This window comes from Piliocolobus tephrosceles, chromosome 1 (genome assembly GCF_002776525.5).
Source record: "Piliocolobus tephrosceles isolate RC106 chromosome 1, ASM277652v3, whole genome shotgun sequence".
Taxonomy (NCBI): Eukaryota; Metazoa; Chordata; class Mammalia; order Primates; family Cercopithecidae; genus Piliocolobus; species Piliocolobus tephrosceles.
The window spans coordinates 81,808,694-81,833,265 of NC_045434.1; the positions used below are offsets into that span (position 1 = coordinate 81,808,694).

Below are 24,572 nucleotides of genomic sequence, written 5' to 3' on the forward strand. Positions count from 1 at the left end.
TTAGGCACGAACTTTGATGGTTCTATAGTTCTTTATCTGCCTTTGACTGAATAATCTGTCAAAAGGTAGGCTTCTTTTCCAAAACTGTTACTTAAGGCCATAAGAAGTAACTGATCCCACCATCCTTACAATTCATCTGTGGCAAGCATATAAGAGAAATGATGAAAACTAGTCATATCTGTTCATAATCCCCACTGAGTTGCATTACTAAAACATAGGGATTGGGCATTATTCTTTAACACCATAGAGATGACATATAGGAATGGTGGCAGAGTCTTACCTACCAGCTATAAAACAATAAGCCCAACTAGTTAATTCTAAGATGTGTAGATGAGAAGGTCTCTGAGTATCTCTATTATAGTGAGTGACTCTGGAGATCTTATATCAGGATCTTGTCCTATAGGAATTGCAGGTCAGTGCACATGGTAAGAAGGTCTGTATATACTCCACTAATGTATTTTAAGAAACGTATCCTGAAAGAAATGAGGCAAAGAAATGGAAGCCATGGAAATCAGGATCCATCAGAGTTGCATTCTCTTACATGAATATATCCCAAGAATATTGTAGAGAGTAAAAGCATGTCACAAAGTAATTCAGCAGTTGGCATTAGGGCAGAGGAAAGAATGCTGAAGGAAATAATACCACCTACACATATACAGAAGGTATACACTCTTTATAACTGGCTAGAATCAGAGGAAAGTTGGAAATTTTTGCTGATTATGAAAAACGTGAAATAGGATGATTTTAAAGTGCAAAGGGATATGTTGTGAAGGTTAGACCATAAAGTTGCTGGTAAGAATGTAAACCTAACTGGAATTAGATATTCAATATTTTTGATGTGCCTTTCAAAACATGCATTTAAAATTTCCATTTTAGATATATCAGGAATTATTTGCTATACTGGATACTAAAGAATAATTTGTTCATTTTAGATGTTTCAGTATGAAAATGAAATAAATGATATGTCAACTTCAGCAACTAGTGAAGCTGCTCTTGAAAAAATGCTATTTAAGATTATTGATTTTTGGAACATTACTCCTTTGCATTTAGTTCTTCACCACACAGAGATTTACTCTATCTTCATAATACCATCTATAGATGACATATCAGCTCAGTTAGAAGAGTCTCAAGTCATACTTGCAACAATTAAAGGATCTCCCCACATTGGGCCCATTAAGGTAAGTATTATGGCAAAGGGAAAATGTTTTCTTTTTCCTTAGTTTTATTATTTCAATCTTTTGCAGTCTACAGTTTGCCTTTGAATTGTACAAATCATTCATATACTTATATAAAAATTACATTGAATATTCACTAGTTTGAATACCAAAAATAACTTTTTGTGGAAGCCTTAATTGTTCATGAGGAAATGTCAAAGTTTAATTTTGGCAGAAAAGATAAATTTAGATCATAGAAAAATATGACCTTATTACCGTGACTTTTATCACCAGTGTACAGTGTTCCCTGATAGTCCCTCATTGTGCAACCCCACATCTGGTAATATACCTAATAATTATTTTAAGATGTAAAGAAACTCAACATGAGATGTAACAAAATAGAGATAGTAAGTAGCAAAATTAACATAATAATATACACACATATATGTATGTGCATCTATAGATGGGGAGAGAGAGAAAGTATATACACAACAATGGGAACTCACATTATTTGTAGGATTTAGGGAAAATGTCAGTTAACTGAAACTTTGAGGGAAAAAACTCAATAAATTACAGAAGAAAATAAACCCAATACACTTTATTCTTTAATCACATGCAGTACAAAAAAAATGAACAGCAGAAAAACAGCAAAAAAGTCAGACAAAACAAAACACCGAAAATAATAGAAATTTAAAAGCAACCATCAGAATATACAGGAAATGTAATCTAATTTTTTTTAATTTAAAAGTAAGGAACAGGAGAAAATCACATTTCAAACCTGTCACAATTGGCTAGAGCCCTACAAAAATGAATGTTTAAGCATTAAATGCCTCCATTAAAAATGAAAAGTGAATTTAATAAATGATAAATAAGCACATTCAAGAAACTGAAAAGAACAACAACAACAACAACACACACACACACACACAGCCTTCTACTTCTAAGCAAGATGGAGTATAGGGACCAGATTTACCATCTGTCTTAGTCTACTTAATGTTGCCTTAACAATACCACACACTGGATGATGTATAATGAAAAGAAATTTATTTGGCTTATGGTTCTGGAGGCTGGGAAGTCCAAGATCATGGGGCTGGCATCTTGCCAGGGCCTTTGTGCTGCATTATTATCCTATGGTGGAGGCAGAAGAGTAAGTGAAAGCACAAGATGGAGAGAGAAAGGGGGCTGAATTCCCACAATAACTAATCCATCCCTGTGATAATGGCAGTAATCTATTAATTAGGGCAGAGCCCTCATTATCTAATAACCTCTTAAAGACCCCAGATGTCACCACTTTTACAATGGCAATTGAATTTCAATATGGGTTTTGGAGGGGACATTCAAACCACAGCACCAGCTTGCCTGAAATAGCTGAATCAGACTAGACAAAATATATGGAACAATGGTTTTTGGGACACTGGACATCAGGCAATGAAGGATGAGGATCCCTGAGAGATGAGAAACACACAAGGTAAGCCCTACGATTCTACCAACTTATTTTCTTGAGTTTCCAGACCTTGGAGAGGGGAGATAGGGAGGAATACAGGCAGAGCCTGGCAGACTTCTGATATGAGGAGATGCTGTTGAAGGTCTGGAGAACCAATGTAGGCTACAGTATTTAGGATAAACTACCAGGGAAGATAAAGCTGCAGAGACAGAGATCTTCATAGATTTGTGGCAGGTCTCTACACAAGCATTCAGTAGACCCAATCAATGACACGTGAAATTGCCAGAGGTCAGGGAAGCAACTACTTGAGAAAATTAGAGGGAACAATGCCTGGTGCTCACATAGGGCTGGGAATAGTGCCTGCATGCATGGTCAGAACAGAAAACCTCATAATTCATAAGCACTCAAAGAGTCTTGCCACAGTAATATGGAATAACTAGTCCTGAATTAAATGTTGCTCTTGTCCTCCCTAACAGATCTTTTTTTTTTTTTTAATTTTTAATTTTTTTTTTTATTATTATACTCTAAGTTCTAGGGTACATGTGCATAATGTGCAGGTTTGTTACATATGTATACTTGTGCCATGTTGGTGTGCTGCACGCATCAACTCGTCAGCACCCATCAATTCGTCATTTATATCAGGTATAACTCCGAATGCAATCCCTCCCCCTTCCCCCCCGATGATAGGCCCCGATGTGTGATGTTCCCCTTCCCGAGTCCAAGTGATCTCATTGTTCAGTTCCCACCTGTCGGTGAGAACATGCGGTGTTTGGTTTTCTGTTCTTGTGATAGTTTGCTAAGAATGATGGTTTCCAGCTGCATCCATGTCCCTACAAAGGACGCAAACTCATCCTTTTTTATGGCTGCATAATATTCCATGGTGTATATGTGCCACATTTTCTTAATCCAGTCTGTCACAGATGGACATTTGGGTTGATTCCAAGACTTTGCTATTGTGAATAGTGCCGCAATAAACATACGTGTGCATGTGTCTTTATAGCAGCATGATTTATAATCCTTTGGGTATATACCCAGCAGTGGGATGGCTGGGTCATATGGTACATCTAGTTCTAGATCCTTGAGGAATCGCCATACTGTTTTCCATAATGGTTGAACTAATTTACAATCCCACCAACAGTGTAAAAGTGTTCCTATTTCTCCACATCCTCTCCAGCACCTGTTGTTTCCTGATTTTTTAATGATTGCCATTCTAACTGGTGTGAGATGGTATCTCATTGTGGTTTTGATTTGCATTTCTCTGATGGCCAGTGATGATGAGCATTTTTTCATGTGTCTGTTGGCTGTATGAATGTCTTCTTTTGAGAAATGTCTGTTCATATCCTTTCCCCACTTTTTGATGGGGTTGTTTGTTTTTTTCTTGTATATTTGTTTGAGTTCTTTGTAGACTGTGGATATTAGCCCTTTGTCAGATGAGTAGATTGCAAAAATTTTCTCCCATTCTGTAGGTTGCCTGTTCACTCTGATGGTAGTTTCTTTTGCTGCGCAGAAGTTCTTTAGTTTAATCATATCCCATTTGTCAATTTTGGCTTTTGCTGCCGTTGCTTTTGGTGTTTTAAACATGAAGTCCTTGCCCATGCCTATGCCCTGAATGGTACCGCCTAGGTTTTCTTCTCGGGTTTTTATGGTATTAGGTCTAACATTTAAGTCTCTAATCCATCTTGAATTAATTTTCGTATAAGGAGTAAGGAAAGGATCCAGTGTCAGCTTTCTACTTATGGCTAGCCAATTTTCCCAGCACCATTTATTAAATAGGGAATCCTTTCCCCATTTCTTGTTTCTCTCAGGTTTGTCAAAGATCAGATGGCTGTAGATGTGTGGTATTATTTCTGAGGACTCTGTTCTGTTCCATTGGTCTATATCTCTGTTTTGGTACCAGTACCATGCTGTTTTGGTTACTGTAGCCTTGTAGTATAGTTTGAAGTCAGGTAGCATGATGCCTCCAGCTTTGTTCTTTTGACTTAGGATTGTCTTAGCAATGCGGGCTCTCTTTTGGTTCCATATGAACTTTAAAGCAGTTTTTTCCAATTCTGTGAAGAAACTCATTGGTAGCTTGATGGGGATGGCATTGAATCTATAAATTACCTTGGGCAGTATGGCCATTTTCATGATATTGATTCTTCCTATCCACCGCATGTTCTCACTCATAGGTGGGAACTGAACAATGAGTTCACTTGGACTGGTGAAGGGGAACATCACACACTGGGGCCTATCATGGGGATGGGGGAGGGAGGAGGGATTGCATTGGGAGTTATACATGATATAAATGATGAATTGATGGGTGCCGATGAGTTGATGGGTGCAGCACACCAACATGGCACAAGTATACATATGTAACAAACCTGCACGTTATGCACATGTACCCTAGAACTTAAAGTATAATAAAAAAAAAAAAGGGAAAATAAAAAATAAAAAAATTTTACAGAATTTCAACATTCATTCCTGATTAAAATATCTCTCAACAAATTAAGAATAGAAGATAACATTCTGATTAAAGGACATCTATGAAAAACATATTGTCCTTAATGGTGAAAGACTGAACACTTTTCCCCTAAGATCAAGAATAAGGATGTTCTCCCTTACCAGTTCTATTCAGTGTTTTACTGGAGTTTCCAGCCATTGTACTGAAGTAAGAAAGAGAAATAAAAGATGTCCAGATTGAAAAAGAAGAAGTAAAATATTATTTATATTCAGATGCCATGATTACCTATGTAACAAAATCAAACAAAATTTACAAACAAACTAAACTTATTTTAGCAAGTTTGCAGGATACATGATTAGTATACAAAGTCAACTTCATTATATATACTGGCATTGAGAAATAGCATAAAAATAAGATATGTAAACCCGAGAAAAATATATAAGATCTGTACACAAAAAACTTCAAAACCCTGCAGAGAGAAATTAAAGAAGACTTAAAAAATGGAAGATACATTGTGTTCATCCATTGAAAGACCTAATAAACATGTCAGATATCACCAAATGAATCTCTAGATTCAATACAATCCTAATCAGAATCCTAGTAGACTACTTGTAGAAATTGACAAGCTGATTCTACAATTCTTGTGGAAATGTAAAGGTCCTAAAATAGTGTAAACAATTTTACAAAAGAAGAACAAAGTTGGAGTATTAAAACTACCTATTCAGAGACTCAGAGGCCAGAGTTATCCAAACAGTTTTTTTTTTTTTTTTTGGTTTAAAATAGACAAGAAAGACAGAGTACAGAAATAGACCCACATACATATGGACAACTGATTTTCAACAAATATGCAAAGATAATTCAGAGAAAAACCAGCCAATTTTTAAAGAAATTGGGCTAACATAATTGAACAATCATATGCAAAACAAACAAAAAACCCTTAAGCCATATCTTACAACATACACAACATTTAACACAAAAAAAGGATTATGGACCTAAATGCAAAAGTTAAAACTATAAAAGTATGAGAAAAAAACATAAGAGATATTTTTGTGACCTTGCTTTATGCAGATTTCTTCAATATGGCACCAAAAGCACTATCCATAGAAGGAAAATTTATGTATTAGATTTCATCAAAATTAAAAATGTGTGCTCCTAGAAAGACACTTTTAAGTGAACAAAAATATAAACCAGAGACTGGGAGAAAATATTTGTAAAGCATGCATCTGATAAAGGACTTGTATCCAAAATATATAAAGAACTATCAAAATTCAATGATAAGAAAACAAAATAATCCTGTAAAGAAATGGGCAAAATATTAAAATAGAGACTTTACCAAAGTATATATATGAATGGAAAAGAACACATTAAAAGATGTTTAACTACATTAGGGAGATGGTACTATCATGAGATACCACTACACACCTTAAGAACTGACTAATAAAAGATCATCCCAAGTGTTGGTGTGGATATTCAGGAATTAGAACTCTCACACACTGCTGTGCAGAATGTAAAATGTTACAAGCACTTAAAAAGTTAAAAGTACATCTAGCATATGATCCAGCTATTTCACTCCTAGGTATTTACCCAAGAGAAAGGAAAGCTAGGTTTATATAAAGACTTGTAAATGGAATGTTCATAGCAGTTTTATTTGTAACAGTAAAAACTGGAAACAGCCCAAGTGTACAACAGGTAAGTGATAAGCATTATCATACATGTATACATATACTTTGGAATACTACTTGGCATTAAAAAGGAAATTAAAAATAAAGGAAAAAGATTAAGAGTGAACAAAACCTTCAAGAAATATAGGATTATATAAAGAGATCAAATCTATGACTCATTGGTGTTCCTGAAAGAGAGGAGAGAAAGAAAACAACTTAGAAAACATATTTCAGGATATTGTTTATGAAAATTTCTTCGGCTTTACTAGAGGCCAACACTCAAATTCAGGAGACACAGAGAACCCCTGTGAGATACAGTACAAGATGACCATCCCCAAGACACGTAGTTGTCAGATTCTCCAAGTTGGAAATAAGAGAAAAAATGTTAAAGTCAGCTAGAGAGAAGGGGCAACTCTACAAAGAAAACCCTATCAGGTTAAGAGCAGACCTTTCCGTGGAAACCCTACACACCAAAGAGATTGGGGCCTACATTCAGAATTCTTACAAAATAGAAATTCTGACCAAGATTTTCATATCCAGCCAAATTAGATTTCATAAGCAAAGGAGAAATAAGATCCTTTTAGGACAAGCAAATGCTGAGGGAATTTGTTACCACCAAACCTGCCTTAAAAGAGGTCCTGAAGGGAGCACTAAATAAGAAAAGGAAAGACTACTACTGGTCATTAAAATACACACTTATATACATAGACCATTGACACTATAAAGCAACTACACAATCAAGTCTGAATAATACCCAGCTAACAACACAGTGACAGAATCAAATATACACATATCACTACTAATCTTGAATGTAAACAGTCTACCCCTATTAAAAAGCAAAGAGTGGCAAGTTGGATAAATAAGACCGAATAATGTACTGTCTTCAAGAGACCCGTCTTAACTGCAATGACATCATAGGGTCAAAGAAAAGGATGGAGAAAAATCTACCAAGAAAACAGTAAACAGAAAAAAGCAGGGGTTGCTATTCTAGTTTCAGACAAAAGCGACATTAGAAACCAACAAAGATCAAAAAAGACAAAGAAGGGCTTTACATAATGCTAAAGGGTTCAATTCAACAAGAAGACCTAACTCTTCTAAATATATATGCACCCAACACAGGAGCACACAGATTTATAAAGCAAGTTCTTAAAGACCTAGGAAGAGACTTAGATAATGACACAATAATAGTGAGAGAATAATACTGCTAACAGTATTAGATTATTGAAGCAGAAAATTAACAAAGATATTCAGGACCTGAACTCTGCACTTGATCAAATGGACCTAATAGAAATCTACAGAACTCTTCACCCCAAAACAACAGAATGTACATTCTTCTCCTATGTACATGGCACAGAAAACAATTCTCAGCAAACTTAAAATAGTTAAATCATACCAACCACACTCTCAGTCCACAGTGCAATAAAAATAGAAATCAATACTAAGAAAATTTCTCAAAACCATACAATTACATGGAAATTGAATAACCTGATCCTGGGTGACTATTGGGTAAATAATGAAATTCAGAGAGAAATCAAGAAATTCTTTGAAACTAATGAGAACAAATATACAACATACCAGATCTCTGGGATACAGCTAATACAGTGTTAACAGGGAAATTTATAGCACTAAACTCCCACATGAAAAAGAAAGAACTCAAATTAACAATCTAAAACTCCCACATGAAAAAGAAAGAGCTCAAATTAACAACCTAACAACACAACCAGAGGAATTAGAGAAACAAGAGCAAACTAACCCCAAAGCTAGGAGAAGATAATAAATAACCCAAATCGGAGCTGAACTGAGGAAATTGAGATGTGGAAAGCCATCCAAAAGACTGAGTTGAGGAGTTGGTAATTTGAAAAAATTAAGATACACAGACTTCTAGCTACAATCATAAGAAAAAAATAGAGAAGATCCAAATAAACGCAATTATAAATGACAAAGGGGACATTACCACTGATCTGACAGAAATACAAGAAACCTTCAGCGACTACTATGAACACCGTTATGCACACAAACTAGAAACACTAGAAGAAAGAGATGAATTTCTGGGCGCATACAACCTCCAAAGAGTGAAGCAGGAAGAAATTGAATCATTGAACAGACCAGTAATGAGTTCAAAAATTAAATATGTAATAAAAAGCTCAAGAATAGATCACAGCCAAATTCTACCAGATGTATAAAGGAGCTGGTACCATTCCTACTGAAATGATTTCAAAAAGTTCAGGAGGAGGGACTCCTCCCTGACTCATTCTGTAATGCCAGAATCATCCTGATACCAAAACCTGGCAGAACACAATGAAAAAAAACTTCAGGCCAATATCCTTGATGAACATGGACATAAAAATACTAGCAAACTGAATCCAGCAGCACATCAAAAAATCTAAGCCACTCTGATGAAGCAGACTTTATCCTAGGATGCAAAGCTGGCTCAACATACACAAATGAATAAATGTGATTCATCACATAGACAGAACTAAAAACAAAATTCACATGATTATCTCAATAGATGCAGAAAAAGCTTTTGATAAAATTCAACATTCCTTTATGTTAAAAACCCTCAACAAACTAGGCTTTCAAGGAACATACTTCAAAATAATAAAAGCCATATATGACAAACCCACAGCCAACATCATACGGTATAAGCAAAAGCTGGAAGCATTCCCCTTGAAGATCAGAAGAAGACACGGATGCTATCTCTCATCACTCCTATTCACCATAGTGCTAGAAGTTCTGGCCAGAGCAATTAGGGAAGAGAAAGAAATGAAAGGCATCCAAATAGGAAGAAAGGAAGTCAAACTGTCTCAGTTTGTAGACCATATGATTCTATACCTAGAAAATGCCACATATTTCTGCACAAAACTCCTAGATCTGATAAACAACTTCAGCAAAGTTTCAGGATACAAAGTTAATGTACAAAAATCAGTAGCATTTCTGTACACCAACAACATCCAGCCTGAGAGCCAAATCAAGAATGCAGTCCCATTCACAATAGTCACAAAAAGAATGTGATACTAGGAATACAGCAAACCAGGAAAGTGAAACATCTTTACAAGAATTACAAAGCTTGCTCAAAGAAATCAGAGATGACACAAACAAAAGAGAAAACCATCCCATGCTCATGGATAGGAAGAATCAATATTACTAAAATGGCCATACTGCCCAAAGCGTTTTACAGATTCAGTGCTGTTCTTATCATGCTACCAATGACATTCTTCACAGAATTAGAAAAATGTTTTAAAATTCATATGGAACCAAAAAGAGCCCAAATAGCCAAGTCAATACTAAGCAAAAGAACAAAGCTGGAGGCATTACATCACCTAACTTCAAACTATACTTCAAGGCTACAGTAACCAAAACAGCATGATACTAGTACAAAAGCAGACACATAAACAGTGGAACAGAATAGAGAACTCAGAAATAAAGCCACACACCTATGACCATCTGATCTTTGACAAAGTTGACGAAAACAAGACATAGGGAAAGAATTTTATATTCTGTGGAATAACTGGCTAGCCATATGCAGAAAATTGAAACTGGCACCCTTCCTTTCAACATATACAAAAATCAATTAAACATGGATGAAAGACTTAACTGTAAAACCTAAATCTGTAAAAGCCCTGGAAAATAACCTAGGAAATACCATTCTAGGAGCCAAGGCAAAGATTTCATAACAAAGTCACCAAAAGCCATTGCAATACAAACAAAAATTGATAAATAGGACCTAATTGAACTAGAGAGCTTCTGTACAGAAAAAAAACAAAACAAAGCAAAACAAAACAAAAACCTATCAACAGAGTATAACAGACAACCTATAGCATGGGAGAAAATTTTTGCGAACTATGCATCTGATGAAGGTATAATATCCAGAATCTATAAGGAGCTTAAACACATTTACAGGTAAAAAACAAACAACTCCATTAAAAAGTGGGTAAAGGACATGAACAGACACTTTTCAAAAGAAGACACACACGTGGCCAACAAGCATATGAAACATTTCTCATCACTAATCATGAGAGAAATACCAGTCAAAACCACAATAAGATACCATCTCACACCAGTCAGAATGGCTATTATTAAAAGGTCAAAAAATAACAGATGCCGATGAGGTTGCAGAGAAAAGGGAATGCTTATACATTGCTGGTGGGAATGTAAATTAGTGTGGTGATTTCTCAAAGTACCTAAAGCAGAACTACCATTCAACCTAGCAATCCCATTATTGGGTATATACCCAAAGGAATATAAAATTTTTCTATCATAAAGACACATGCACGCTTACGTTCATCACAGTACTATTCACAATAGCAAAGATGTGGAATCAACCTAAATGCCCATCAACAGTAGACTGGATAAAGAAAATGTGGTACATATACCCCAAGGGATACTATGCAGCCAGAAGAATGAGATCATGTTCTTTGTAGCATCTTGGATGGAGATGGAGGTCATTTTTCTAAGCAAACTAAGACAGGAACAGTAAACCAAATATTGCATGTTCTCACTCATAAATGGGAGCTAAACATTGAGTACACATGAACACAAAGAATGGAACAACAGAGACTGGGGCCTACTTGAGGGTGGAGGGTGGGAGAAGGGTGAGGATAAAAAAGCTACCTATTGCGTGCTATGTTATTACCTGGGTAACAAAATAACCTGTATACCAAATCCCTGTGACATGCAATTTACTTGTAAAACCTGCACATGTACTCGTGAACCTAAAAGTTATACAGAAAAAGGGAATGAACTATTGATATATGTAACAATATGGATCAGTCTCAAAATAATTATGCTAAGTGAAAGAAGTCAGAGCAAAGGGAATACATGTTGTATGATTCTGTTTATATAAAATTCTGGAAAATACAAACTGTAGTTTCAGAAAGTAGATCAGTGGTTGCCTGGTGGTACAGATAGGAAGGGATAGGAGGAAGGAATTCCAACAGGACACAAAGAACGCTTTCAGGGTAATGGATATGTTTGTTATCTTGATTATAGTGATCATTTCACAGGTAGAAGAACATGTTAAAATTCATAGAATTGTATACTTTAATTAATGTATTTATTTTTGATATGGAGTCTTGCTTTGTCACCCAGGCTGGAGTGCAGTGGCACAGTCTCTGCCCACTGAGTATCTGGGATTACCGGCACCTGCCACCATGCCTGGCTAATTTGTTGTTGTTGTTGTTGTATTTTTAGTGGAGATGGGGTTTCACCATGTTGGTCAGGCTGGTCTGAAACTCCTGACTTCAAGTGATCTGTGCGCCTCATCCTCCCAAAGTGCTGGGATTACAGGTGTGAGCCACCGTGCCCAGACAAAATTGTATACTTTAAGTATGTGCAGTTTCTTGTGTATCAGTGATACCTTAATAAAGCTATTGAAATATAAAATAAAGTTAAAAAGTAAGAAATACGGAGGTAAGTACCAGAAGTCAAATATAAATGAGTTATAAATGGTTCCCCATGAGGAGCCAGAGAGTTAGGGGATGGGCAAGTCCACTGGTTTCCAAATAAGCCTTTTAGTATTAATTTATTTTTAACCATTTTCCTATTATTTTAATAAACATAGCAGTTAGAAAAAGACACTATAGCCATATAATGGAATTTTCTTAAATCATTAAAATAGTGAAGAAAACGTATAAGTACTGACATAAAACCTCTCTAGAAGACATTATTTGTTATGAAATGCAAGTTATAAAACAACGTATATAATATGGTTGTATTTATATTTATATAATACATTAGGGATATTGTATGTGTATCTATATGTGAAATTATGCTTAAAGAAAGGACTGAAATAATATGCATATCACATTTCTGGTTATGTTTCTTCTGTGATAAGAAGTAGGAAATAAGTGTTGAGTGCTAGACATACATGTTACTTTCTACATGTATATGTGTGTTACTCAAATCTTTTACAAAAATATTTGCTTGTTGTATAATAAATATGACAGCAAATGGATGACTAGGACATCTTAAACCTCTCCTACAACTAAATATAATTAGATCTGTATTCATTTATGTGACCTTCTATTAATTATTTTCTGTATGTCAATGACTGATAATCACCTTTGATCTGTTTCTGTTATGTAACTCTTAAAGAAGAATTTTTTTTTTTTTTTTGAGACAGAGTCTCGCTCTGTCGCCCAGGCTGGAGTGCAGTGGCCAGATCTCAGCTCACTGCAAGCTCCGCCTCCCGGGTTCAAGCCATTCTCCTGCCTCAGCCTCCCGAGTAGCTGGGACTACAGGCGCCCGCCACCTCGCCCGGCTAGTTTTTTGTATTTTTTAGTAGAGACAGGGTTTCATTGTGTTCGCCAGGATGGTCTCGATCTCCTGACCTCGTGATCCGCCCGTCTCGGCCTCCCAAAGTGCTGGGGGAAAAAAAAAAGAAGAATTTTATATATTTAGATTTGTTTGTATATATGTTTCTATCATTGTAGGATCTTGTGAATGAATGGGATCAAAACTTGACTCTCTTCTCTTACACCCTTGAGGAATGGATGAATTGTCAAAGAAATTGGCTTTATCTTGAACCAATCTTTCATTCTTCAGAAATACAAAGGTAAAATACCTAAAATATACCATATACGGGTTAAAAATGCTTTGTGAGTAATTTGTTTTCTTTAATTCTTGAGAAATCATTTCTTCAATGAACAGTCAAGCTATCCTATCCTACTTATAGACACAGGAGTATAATTTGCTGAATCATTATTATTTTTCTTTCATAAAAGATTATAAGCACATTTTTGTAAACCTTATTACTAGGCTATTGGTACAAAAATATAAAGAGCTAAGAAAGAAGTGTTAATACATCATTATTGGCTGGGCACGTTCACTCACGCCTGTAATCTGGGCATTTTGGGAGGCTGAGGCAGGTGGATCACTTGAGGTTAGGAGTTCAAGACCAGCCTGGCCAACATGGTGAAACCCTGTCTCTACGAAACATAACAAAAATTAGGTGGACATGGTGGTGGGCACCTGCAATCCCAGCTACTCGGGGGGCTGAGGCAGGAGAATCACTTGAACCTGGGAAGTGGAGGTTGCAGTGAGCCAAGATTGTGCCACTGCTCCAGCATTGCTCTGTATTTTAAAAAAAAGTGTCAGATACATCATTATAATCCCAAAACTACAATATTATGTGTCTCTTTCGTTCTGGAATACTAGTGTGGTTTTGATATGAATCATAAACATGTTTTTAGTAGCATTCATACATTAATAAGAATTTCTTAGGCTGAGTGTAATGGCTTATGCCTGTAATCCCAACACTTTGAGAGGCCAAGATCACCTGAGCACAGGAGTTTGAGACCATCCTGGGCAACATAGGGAAACCCCATGTCTAAAAAAAAAAAAACAAAAAAACAGCCAGGGTTGGTATCACATGCCTGTGGTCCCACCCAGCAACTTGGGAGGTTGAGGTGAGAGGATGGCTTGGACCCAGAAGGCCATGGCTGCAAGAAGCTGTGACTGCACGATGGCACTCCAGCCTGATCCATACCACAGAGAGACACTGTTTCAAGAAAAAAAAAAAAAAAAAAAGAATTTATTACTATTACTTTGCGCCAGATGGAAGAATAGAGGGCCTGGGCAATTGTTAAAAATTCTACCTTTAAAAAACACCATACCATTCCAATTAATTGACCTTTGACTTTTTAAAGTGATTGGTCTTAAGGGTGCTCAAGTTGAGACAAATAAATTAGGCAGAATTTAAACTACTGACAGCAAATCATACAAGCTAGTTTATCACCCATTCTGAAATAAGGTAGGAAAACATTGGGTGTGTATTTGAAAGGCCTATTATAGCAATGGAAAATCTGGAAAATCTTATGTCATAATATTGAGGCCATCCTGGGCAATGTAGGGAAACCCCACATCTTAAAAAAAATACAGCCAGGGTTGCTACATAAATACACAAGTGTAAAATATTATGTCATTTTAGCTGGGATTGCAGGTGCCCACCACCACGCCCACCTAATTTTTGTATGTTTAGTAGATACAGGGTTTCACCATATTGGCCAGGCTGGTCTTGAACTCCTGACCTCAAGTGATCCACCTGCCTCGGCCTCCCAAAGTGCTGGGATTACAGGCGTGAGTGAATGTGCCCAGCCAATAATGATGTATTAGCAATTCTTTCTTAGCTCTTTATATTTTTATACCAATAGTCAAGTAATAAGGCTTAGAAAATGATAAGTCAAGTAATAAGGCTTACATAAATGCAAAATATTATGTCAAGTATTTTGTATTTTATTTTGGAGGCAAAGGGAAGCCATTAGATTACAAAAGGGAACTGTTTAAATATAAGTATTGCTTTGTGGGGAACAATATCCATTTGTGTTACACATGTATATTTCTTATATGTGTTACACATGTATATTTCTTATACGAATGCTTGGAATTCTTTTATTTGATTGATCTGTAGTTGTTCTGAAAGTTCTCAAAGGTGAAACCACATATCTAAGGTGTATGTCCTTATGGATGCAACAACTTTGAGCCTTAAGTTTAAACTTTAATACTACCTTTTACTAAAGATCAGAATCCTTGGCAAGAGCATTCAAAGTGTCACTAAATGGTTCCTTTATAGGATTTTCTGAAGTTGAAAAAGATGTTTTCAATTATAGGATTCTTAAGGCATCTATATAATAGATCTAAAGAAAAGAAAAAGTGGGTCTATAATGAATCTGCCTTTGAGTAATGGAGCAGGATGATGAGCCCTGATACCAGGGAAAAAGCATGAAGAAGAAGAATGGGACAAGAGTTGCATTAAAGGGGCAGACTATCTAAAGGGAATATATGAGAGTATAGAATGCAGTGCCATTTACCAGAGCTCCAAACTAACTATGAGGGCTGTGCTAGGACATCCCAGAGACATTGGAAGGATACTTAAGAGAAGGTGAGACTGAAGTCTCCTCCTTGATAGGATTTCTGCTGAGCTACAGAAAACTTCTAGGTCCATCACGCAAGATAGGGAATGGGATAATAGTGGAAGGGTTCTTGGGAGATTTTGACATGTATTTCCCTAGAGTGTAGGGACATTACAAACTAGCGCTTGCCTCTTCTCTGAAGAATTTTAAAGCAGCCTTTATAACAGGGCAAGGAAGAAGTACAAGAATACATGGTTATCTTAGACCAGTGGTTTTCAACCAGAGGTGATTTTTTGACCTCTGGGGGACATTTCACAGTCTGGAAACATTTTTACTTGTCACAACTGAAGGGATACTACTGGCATCTCGTGGGTATAGGTCAGGATATTGTTGAACATTCTACAATGCACCAGAACCTCTCCCTATCCCCAACCCCCCACACCAAACAAAGAATTATGTAGTCCAAAATGTCAACAGTGCAGAAACTGAGAAATCCTGACAGACATAGTAGGAGTTTCCAAGCTAGAGCCACCTTGGAAGATCTCCACCCCAAAATGGCAGAACAAGGGAATCCCAGAAGTGTATTACTTAGAGCAGGAGCTTGAGGAATGGTTATAAGAGGCCAGCTGGCAAAAGCCAAGGAATGGTGCAATATAGAGGTTCCTGTTGGGGTGCTCTGAAATCTCCAGCAATGTACCTTATGGATATCTGCCATGACAGAGGGCATGCAAGAGGCAAAAGAGGATTCAAAGTAACACTAGCTGAGTTAAGAAAAAAAAGTCCCTCTAAATTCCTCCCCTCTTCAACTTCAGAGCCAAGAGGAGTTTGAATCAGGTTGAGGCTAGGGTTGGAGAGGGGTAGGAAATATAGGTGAACAGAAAAAAAGTGAAAGAATGCAACTATATAATTGTAGAAAATATCTCCCTCATTCAATTCCAGTAACAGCAGAAACAAAACTAAATATATTAATGGTTTATCACCTCACATGTGGGTTTTGCTTCCCTTTTCCAAAGGGAGAAAATAATGATAATATTCTGTAAAGGAAAATTTATATACCAAGGCTGACATGGCCCTTACATTTTCTTATCCTCTAAGATGAGATAACCATTAATAGAACCTCAGTGTTTGTATACATACCTCTATACTCTTGCTTCTAAGCTGAATGCCCTCTCTGTCTTCTATTCACATCAAAGCTCTACTCCTTTAAAACACGGATTAAATAGTGTCTTCTCCAAGAAGCTCTTGGCAGATACCATTTCTGCTCCAGAATGGCAGTAACCCTTTGCTTTATTACATTTCTTAGGACACAAATTATTTCTACTTACCTTATGTAGAATTTCTATATATCTGTCTTCCACTGTATACTAAGTATAATCTTGTTAAACTATGGTTGTTGTGTCTAATTTATCCATTTCTTACCATGTACATCACTTGTACATAATAGGCACTTAAAACGTATCTTTGATGATTTATCAATAAAATTTAACATTGGCTGGGCACGGTGGCTCAAGTTTGTAATCCCAGCATTTTGGGAGGCCGAGACGGGCAGATCACGAGGTCAGGAGATCGAGACCGTCCTGGCTAACACGCTGAAACCCCGTCTCTACTAAAAAAAAATACAAAAAACTAGCCGAGCGAGGTGGTGGGCGCCTGTAGTCCCAGCTACTCGGGAGGCTGAGGCAGGAGAATGGTGTAAACCCAGGAGGCGGAGCTTGCAGTGAGCTGAGATCTGGCCACTGCACTCCAGCCTGGACGACAGAGCGAGACTCCGTCTCAAAAAAAAAAAATTTAACATCAAATGTTTTGTAACTCAAACAGTATTCCATGGCAATGCATTACATTATAGATTTTAATTATAGTGCCTTCAAAAAAATAAAATGACATCTAATTTTGTTTCTAAAGGCAACTCCCAGCAGAAACAGAACTTTTCTCTGAAGTGATTTCCATGTGGAAAAAAATAATGTCAAAAATACAAAACAAACAGAATGCTTTGCAGATAACCACTTCTGCAGGAGTCCTTGAAATTCTGCAAAATTGTAATATACATCTTGAACATATAAAGAAAAGCCTTGAGGTAAAACTATAGCAATTCTAAAGCAGTGAATCATTTAACAAAAGTAAAGTAAAAGTTATATAATGTAATCTACTGCAGAAGCTAATTCCAGTGCAGATTTTCTTTATTTTAGCTGCCAACAGTTTTTTAAACTCTTAGTACCTATAGAGTTAATAAAAATATTATCAAAAGGAAAAGTGTATGGACTAATCTAAATGACCATTGGCAAATTATCAAACTTTTGAATGCCCAGGTTCCCTTACCTTTTATTTTTATTTTATTTATTTATTTATTTTTGACATGGAGTCTTGCTCTGTCTCCCAGGCTGGAGTGCAGTGGTGTGATCTTGGCTCACTGCAAGCTGAGCCTGCCAGGTTCATGCCATTCTCCTGCCTCAGCCTCCTGAGCAGCTGGAACTACAGGCGCCCGCCACCACACCTAGCTAATTATTTGTATTTTTAGTAGAGAAGGGGTTTCACCGTGTTGGCCCGGATGGTCTCGATCTCCTGACCTCATGATCCGCCTGCCTCGGCCTCCCAAAGTGCTGGGATTACAGGCATGAGCCACTGCACCCGGCCTTACCTTTTATTTTTTAAGAGAGACATCCTATCTTTTTTTTTTAATATAAGACATGACTTCCTTCAGAAGGTTAATACTTTTTAAAAATATTGTTAGTTTTTAATTTTTGTAGATACATAGTAGGTGTATATATTTATGGGGTACATGAGATATTTTAATGCAGGCATACAATATGAAATAATCACATCAAGGTAAATGGGGTATCCATAGCCTCAAGCACTTACCCTTTGTGTTAAAAATAATCCAGTGACAATCTTTTAGTTATTTTTAAATGTAAAATTAAATTATTGTTGAGTATGGTCACCCCATTCAGCTATCGAATACTAGACCTTATTCATTCTGTTTTTTGTACCCACTAACTATTTCTTCTTCTCTGTCTCCCATTCTCTCCACTACTCCTCCTATCCTCTGGTAATTATCCTTCTACTGTCTGTCTCCATGATTTCAGTTGCTTCAAATGTTGCCTCCCACAAATAAATGAGAACATATGAAGTTTGTGTTTTTGTGCCTGGCTTTTTTTTGCTTAACATAATGACCTCCAGTTCCATCCATGTTGTTGAAGATGACAAGATCTCATTCTTTTTTATGGCCGAATAATACTCCATTTTGTATATATACCACATTTTCTTTATCCATTCATCTGTTGACAGACCCTTGGGTTGCTTCCAAATTTTGGTTATTGTGAATAGTGCTGCAATAAAGACAGAGTGCAGATACATCTTCAATATACTGATTTCCTTCCTTTTGGGTATATACCTAACAGTGGAATTGCTGAATCTTATGGTAGCTCTATTTTTGGTTTTTTGAGGAACCTCCAAACTGTTCTCCATAGTGGTTGTACTAATTTACATTCCCACAGTATACAAGGGTTCCCTTTTCTCCATATCCTTGCCAACATTTGTTATTGCCTGTCTTTTAGATAAAAGCCATTTTAACTGAAGTGAGATGATATCTCATTGTCACTTTGATTTGCATTTCCCTGATTGATCAGTAATAATAAACACTTTTTCATATACCTGTGTGATAGTTAGTTTCGTGTCAACTTTACTGTATTAAAGGATGCAAAGTATTGTTCCTGGGTGTGTCTGTGAGGGTGTTGTCAAAGGAGATTAACATTTGAGTCAGTGGACAGGGAGAGCCAGACCCACCCTCAGTCTGGGTGGACACCATCTAATCAGCTGCCAGTGCAGCTAAGATAAAAACAGGGAGAGGAACGTGGAAGGACTAGACTGGCTGAGTCTTCTGGCCTTTTATCTTTTTCCCTTGCTGGATGCTTCCTGCCCTTGAACATCAGACTCCAAGTTCTTCAGCTTTTGGACTATTGGACTTACACCAGTGGTTTTTTGCCAGGGGCTCTCAGGCCTTCAGCCACAGACTGAAGGCTGCACTGTTGGCTTCCCTACCTTTGAGATTTTGGGACTCTTAACTGACTTTCTTGCTCCTCAGCTTGCAGACGACCTATTGTGGGACTTCACCTTGTGATTGTGTAAGTCAATACTCCTTAATAAACTCCCTTTCATATATACTTCTATCCTATTAGTCCCTTCCCTCTAGAGAACCCTAATACAACCTGGTAGCCATTTGTATGTCTTCTTTTGAGAAACTTCTGTTCAGATCTTTTGCCCATTTTAAAATCAGATTATTAAATTATTATTACTTTTTTCCTATAGAGCTGTTTGAACTCCATGTATGTTCTATTAATAGTTATTAATCCCTTGTCAGATGGATAGTTTAAAAGTATTTTCTCCCATTCTGTGGATTGCCTCTTCATTATTTTGCTGATTGTTTCCTTTGTTGTGCAAAAGCTTTTTAACTTGATATGATCCCATTTGTCCATTTTTCCTGTGGTTGTCTGTGCTCATGAGGTACTACTCAAGAAATCTTTGCCCAGTCTAATATCCTGCAGAATTTCCACAGCATTTTCTTTTAGTAGTTTAATAATTTGAGGTCTCAGATTTAAGTGGTAAATCCATTTTAATTTGATTTTTGTATATGGCAAAAGACAGGAGTCTAGTTTTATTCTTCTGCATATGGATATCCAATTTTTCCTGCACCTTTTGTTGAGGAAACTGCCCTTTTTCCAATGTATGTTCTTGGCACCTTGGTCAAAAATGAGTTCACTGTAGATGTATGGATTTGTTTCTGGATTTCTCCTTCTGTTCCACTGGTCTATGTGTCTTTTTTTATGTGACTACTGTGCTATTTTGGTTACTGTAGTTCTGTGATATAGTTTAAAGTCAGGTAATGTGATTTCTTCCAGCTTTGTTCTTTTTGCCCAGGATAGCTTTGGAGATTCTGGGTCTTTTGTGGCTCAATATAAATTTTATGATAGTTTTTCTATTTCTGTGAAGAATGTAATTGGTACTCTGATAGGGAGTGCATTGAATCTGTACATTGCTTTGAGTAGTGGGGACATTTTAACAATATTGATTCTTGCAATTCATGAATATAGAATATCTTTCCATTTTTTGGTGTCCTCATCAATTTCTTGCATCAATGTTTTATAATTTTTATTATAGAGATCTTTCACTTCTTAGGTTGATTCCTAGGTACTTAATTTTATGTGTAGCTATTGTAAATGAGATTACTTTCTTGATTTTTTTTGAAATTGTTCACTCTTGGCATATAGAAAAGGTACTGATTTTTGTATGTTGATTTTGTATCCTGTAACTTTACTCGTTTATCAGTTCTAATAGTTTTTTGGTGGAGTCTTTAGGTTTTTCCCAATATAAGATCATATCATCTGCAAACAAGGAGAGTTTGACTTCATTTTTTCCAACTTGGATGCCCTTTGTTTCTTTCTTTTTTCTGATTGCTCTAGCTAGGACTTCCAGTATTACGTTGAATAACAATGGGGAAACTGGGCACCCTTGTCCTCTTTGACCTTCCAGATTTAGAGAAAAGGTTTTCATTTTCTCCCCATTTAGTGTGATACTAGCTGTAAGTCTGTCATATGTGGCTTTTATTATGTTGGATATGTTTCTTCTATATTCAATGTTGAATTTAATCAAATGCTTTTTCAGCATCAATTGAAATGATCACATGGTTTTTGTTCTTTATTCTGTTGATATGATGTTTCACACTGATTTATTTGCATATTTTGAACCATCATTGCATAACTGGGATGAATCCCACTTGGTCATGATAAATGACCTTTTAAATGAGTTGTTGACTTTGGTTTGCATGCATTTTGTTGAGGATTTTTGCATCAATTTGCACCAGGGATGTGGACCTGTAGTTTTCTTTTTTAATGTGTCTTTGTCTGCTTTTAGTATCAGGGTAATACTGACATCACAGAATGAGTTTGGAAGTATTCCTTTCTCTATTTTTTGGAAGACTTTGTGAGGATTGGTATTAGTTCTTCTCTAAATATTTGGCAAAATTCAGCAGTGAAGCATCAGGTCCTGGGCTTTTCTTTGCTGGGAGACTTTTTATTACAGCTTTAATCTCATTACTTGTTACTAGTCTGTTCAGGTTTTATATTTCTTCATGATTCAATCTTGGTAGGTCGTATATGTTTAGGAATTTATCCATTCCTCCTAGATCTTGCAATTTGTTGGCATATAGTTGCTCATAGTAGTCTCTAGTGGTCCTTTGAATTTCTGTGGTACTGGTTGTCATGTCTCCTTTTTTATCTCTGATTGTATTTATTTGGGTCTTCTTTCTTTTTTTTTCTTAGTCTGGCTAAAGGTTTGTCAGTTTTCTTTATTTTTTTTTAAAAAAAACTTTTCATTTTATTCATCTTTTCTATAGTTTAATTTCATTTATTTCAGTTCTGATCTTTATTTTCTTCTACTAATTTTGAGTTTAGTTTGCTCTTTTCTAATTCTTTAAGATGCGTTGTTAGGTTATATGAAGTTTTTCTACTTTTTTGACATAAACACATCTATAAACTCCCCTTTTGGTATATCCCATAGGTTTTGGTATGTTGTGTTTCTGTTATTTGTTTCAATAAATTTTCCAATTTTCTCCCTAATGTCGTCATTGACACTGACATGGTCATTCAGGAGCATATGGTTTAAATTCCATGTGTTTGTATAATTTCCATAATTCCTCTTGTAATTGAATTCTAGTTTTATTCCATTGTGGTCAGAAAAGATACTTGGTATTATTTCAGTGTTTTTGAATGTTTTAAGACTTATTTTACGGACTAACATATCATTCCTTGAAAATGATCCATGGACTGAGTAGAATGTGCCTCCTGCAACCACTGGATGAAATGTTCTGTAAACATCTATTAGGTCCATTTGTTCTCTTGTGCAGATTAATTGCAATGTTGCTTTGTTGATTTTCTGTCTGGATGATCTGTCCAATGCTGAAAGTGGAGTACTGAAGTCTCCAGCTAATGGAATGTGGTGTATCTCTCTCTTAGCTTGAATAATATTTTCTTTATATATCTGGACCCTTCAGGGTTGGGTGCATTTATATTTATAATTGTTATATCCTCCTGCTGAATTGACCCTTTTATCACTATATAATGACTTTCTTTGTCTTTTTATGGTTTGGTCATGAGATCTAATTCATGTGATATAAATAAAGCCATTATTGCTCTTTTTTGGTTTCTATTTGCATGGACTATCTTTTTGCACCCTTTTCAGTCTATGTGTACCTTTATAGGTGAAGTGTGTTTCTTATAGGGAGCAGATTATTGAGTCATTTTTTAAATATATTCTGCCACTCTATATCCTATTGGAGAGTATGGTCCACTTATATTCAGTGTTATCATTTTAAGGACTTATGCTTGTCATTTTTTTTTCTTTTTTTTATTATTATTATACTTTAAGTTCTAGGGTACATGTGCATAATGTGCAGGTTGGTTATATATGTATACTTGTGCCATGTTGGTGTGCTGCACCCATCAACTCGTCAGCACCCATCAACTCATCATTTACATAAGGTATAACTCCCAGTGCAATCCTTCTCTCCTCCCCCCTCCCCATGATAGGCCCCAGTGTGTGATATCCCGCTTCCCGAGTCCAGGTGCTCTCATTGTTCACTTCCCACCTATGAGTGAGAACACGCAGTGTTTGGTTTTCTGTTCTTGTGATAGTTTGCTGAGAATGATGGTTTCCAGCTGCATCCATGTCCCTACAAAGGACACAAACTCATCCTTTTTTATGGCTGCATAGTATTCCATGGTGTATATGTGCCACATTTTCTTAATCCAGTCTGTCACTGATGGACATTTGGGTTGATTCCAAGTCTTTGCTATTGTGAATAGTGCCACAATAAACACACGTGTGCATGTGTCTTTATAGCAGCATGATTTATAATCCTTTGGGTATATACCCAGTAGTGGGTTGGCTGGGTCATATGGTGCTTCTAGTTCTAGGTCCTTGAGGAATCACCATACTGTTTTCCATAGTGGTTGAACTAGTTTACAATCCCACCAACAGTGTAAAAGTGTTCCTATTTCTCCACATCCTCTCCAGCACCTGTTGTTTCCTGACTTTTTAATGATTGCCATTCTGACTGGTGTGAGATGGTATCTCATTGTGGTTTTGATTTACATTTCTCTGATGGCGAGTAATGATGAGCATTTTTTCATGTGTCTGTTGTCTGTATGAATGTCTTCTTTTGAGAAGTGTCTGCTCATATCCTTTGCCCACTTTTTGATGGGTTTTTTTTTTTTTTCTTGTAAATTTGATTGAGTTCTTTATAAGTTCTGGATATTAGCCCTTTGTCAGATGAGTAGATTGCAAAAATTTTCTCCCATTCTGTAGGTTGCCTGTTCACTCTGATGGTAGTTTCTTTTGCTGTACAGAAGCTCTTTAGTTTAATTAGATCCCATATGTCAATTTTGGCTTTTGTTGCCATTGCTTTTGGTGTTTTAGACATGAAGTCCTTGCCCATGCCAATGTCCTGAATGGTATTACCTAGGTTTTCTTCTAGGGTTTTTATGGTATTAGGTCTAACATTTAAGTCTCTAATCCATCTTGAATTAATTTTCGTATAAGGAGTAAAAAGGAAAGGATCCAGTTTCAGCTTTCTACTTACGGCTAGCCAATTTTCCCAGCACCATTTATTAAATAGGGAATCCTTTCCCCATTTCTTGTTTCTCTCAGGTTTGTCAAAGATCAGATGGCTGTAGATGTGTGGTATTATTTCTGAGGACTCTGTTCTGTTCCATTGGTCTATATCTCTGTTTTGGTACCAGTACCATGCTGTTTTGGTTACTGTAACCTTGTAGTATAGTTTGAAGTCAGGTAGCGTGATGCCTCCAGCTGTGTTCTTTTGAGTTAGGATTGTCTTGGCAATGCGGGCTCTCTTTTGGTTCCATATGAACTTTAAAGCAGTTTTTTCCAATTCTGTGAAGAAACTCATTGGTAGCTTGATGGGGATGGCATTGAATCTATAAATTACCTTGGGCAGTACGGCCATTTTCATGATAT

The 24,572-nt window shown here is 36.4% G+C and overlaps 1 protein-coding gene across 1 annotated transcript in view; it reads left to right on the forward strand.

Annotated features, from left to right (window-relative positions):
• Window positions 1-24,572, forward strand: part of DNAH14 (dynein axonemal heavy chain 14) — a 628,991-nt gene that overhangs the window by 117,633 nt on the left and 486,786 nt on the right. Inside the window, exons 20-22 of the mRNA XM_031935270.1 lie at window positions 933-1,178; window positions 13,131-13,252; window positions 17,451-17,622. Coding sequence (XP_031791130.1) covers window positions 933-1,178; window positions 13,131-13,252; window positions 17,451-17,622 — 540 coding nt within the window. The remainder of the gene's footprint in view (window positions 1-932; window positions 1,179-13,130; window positions 13,253-17,450; window positions 17,623-24,572) is intronic.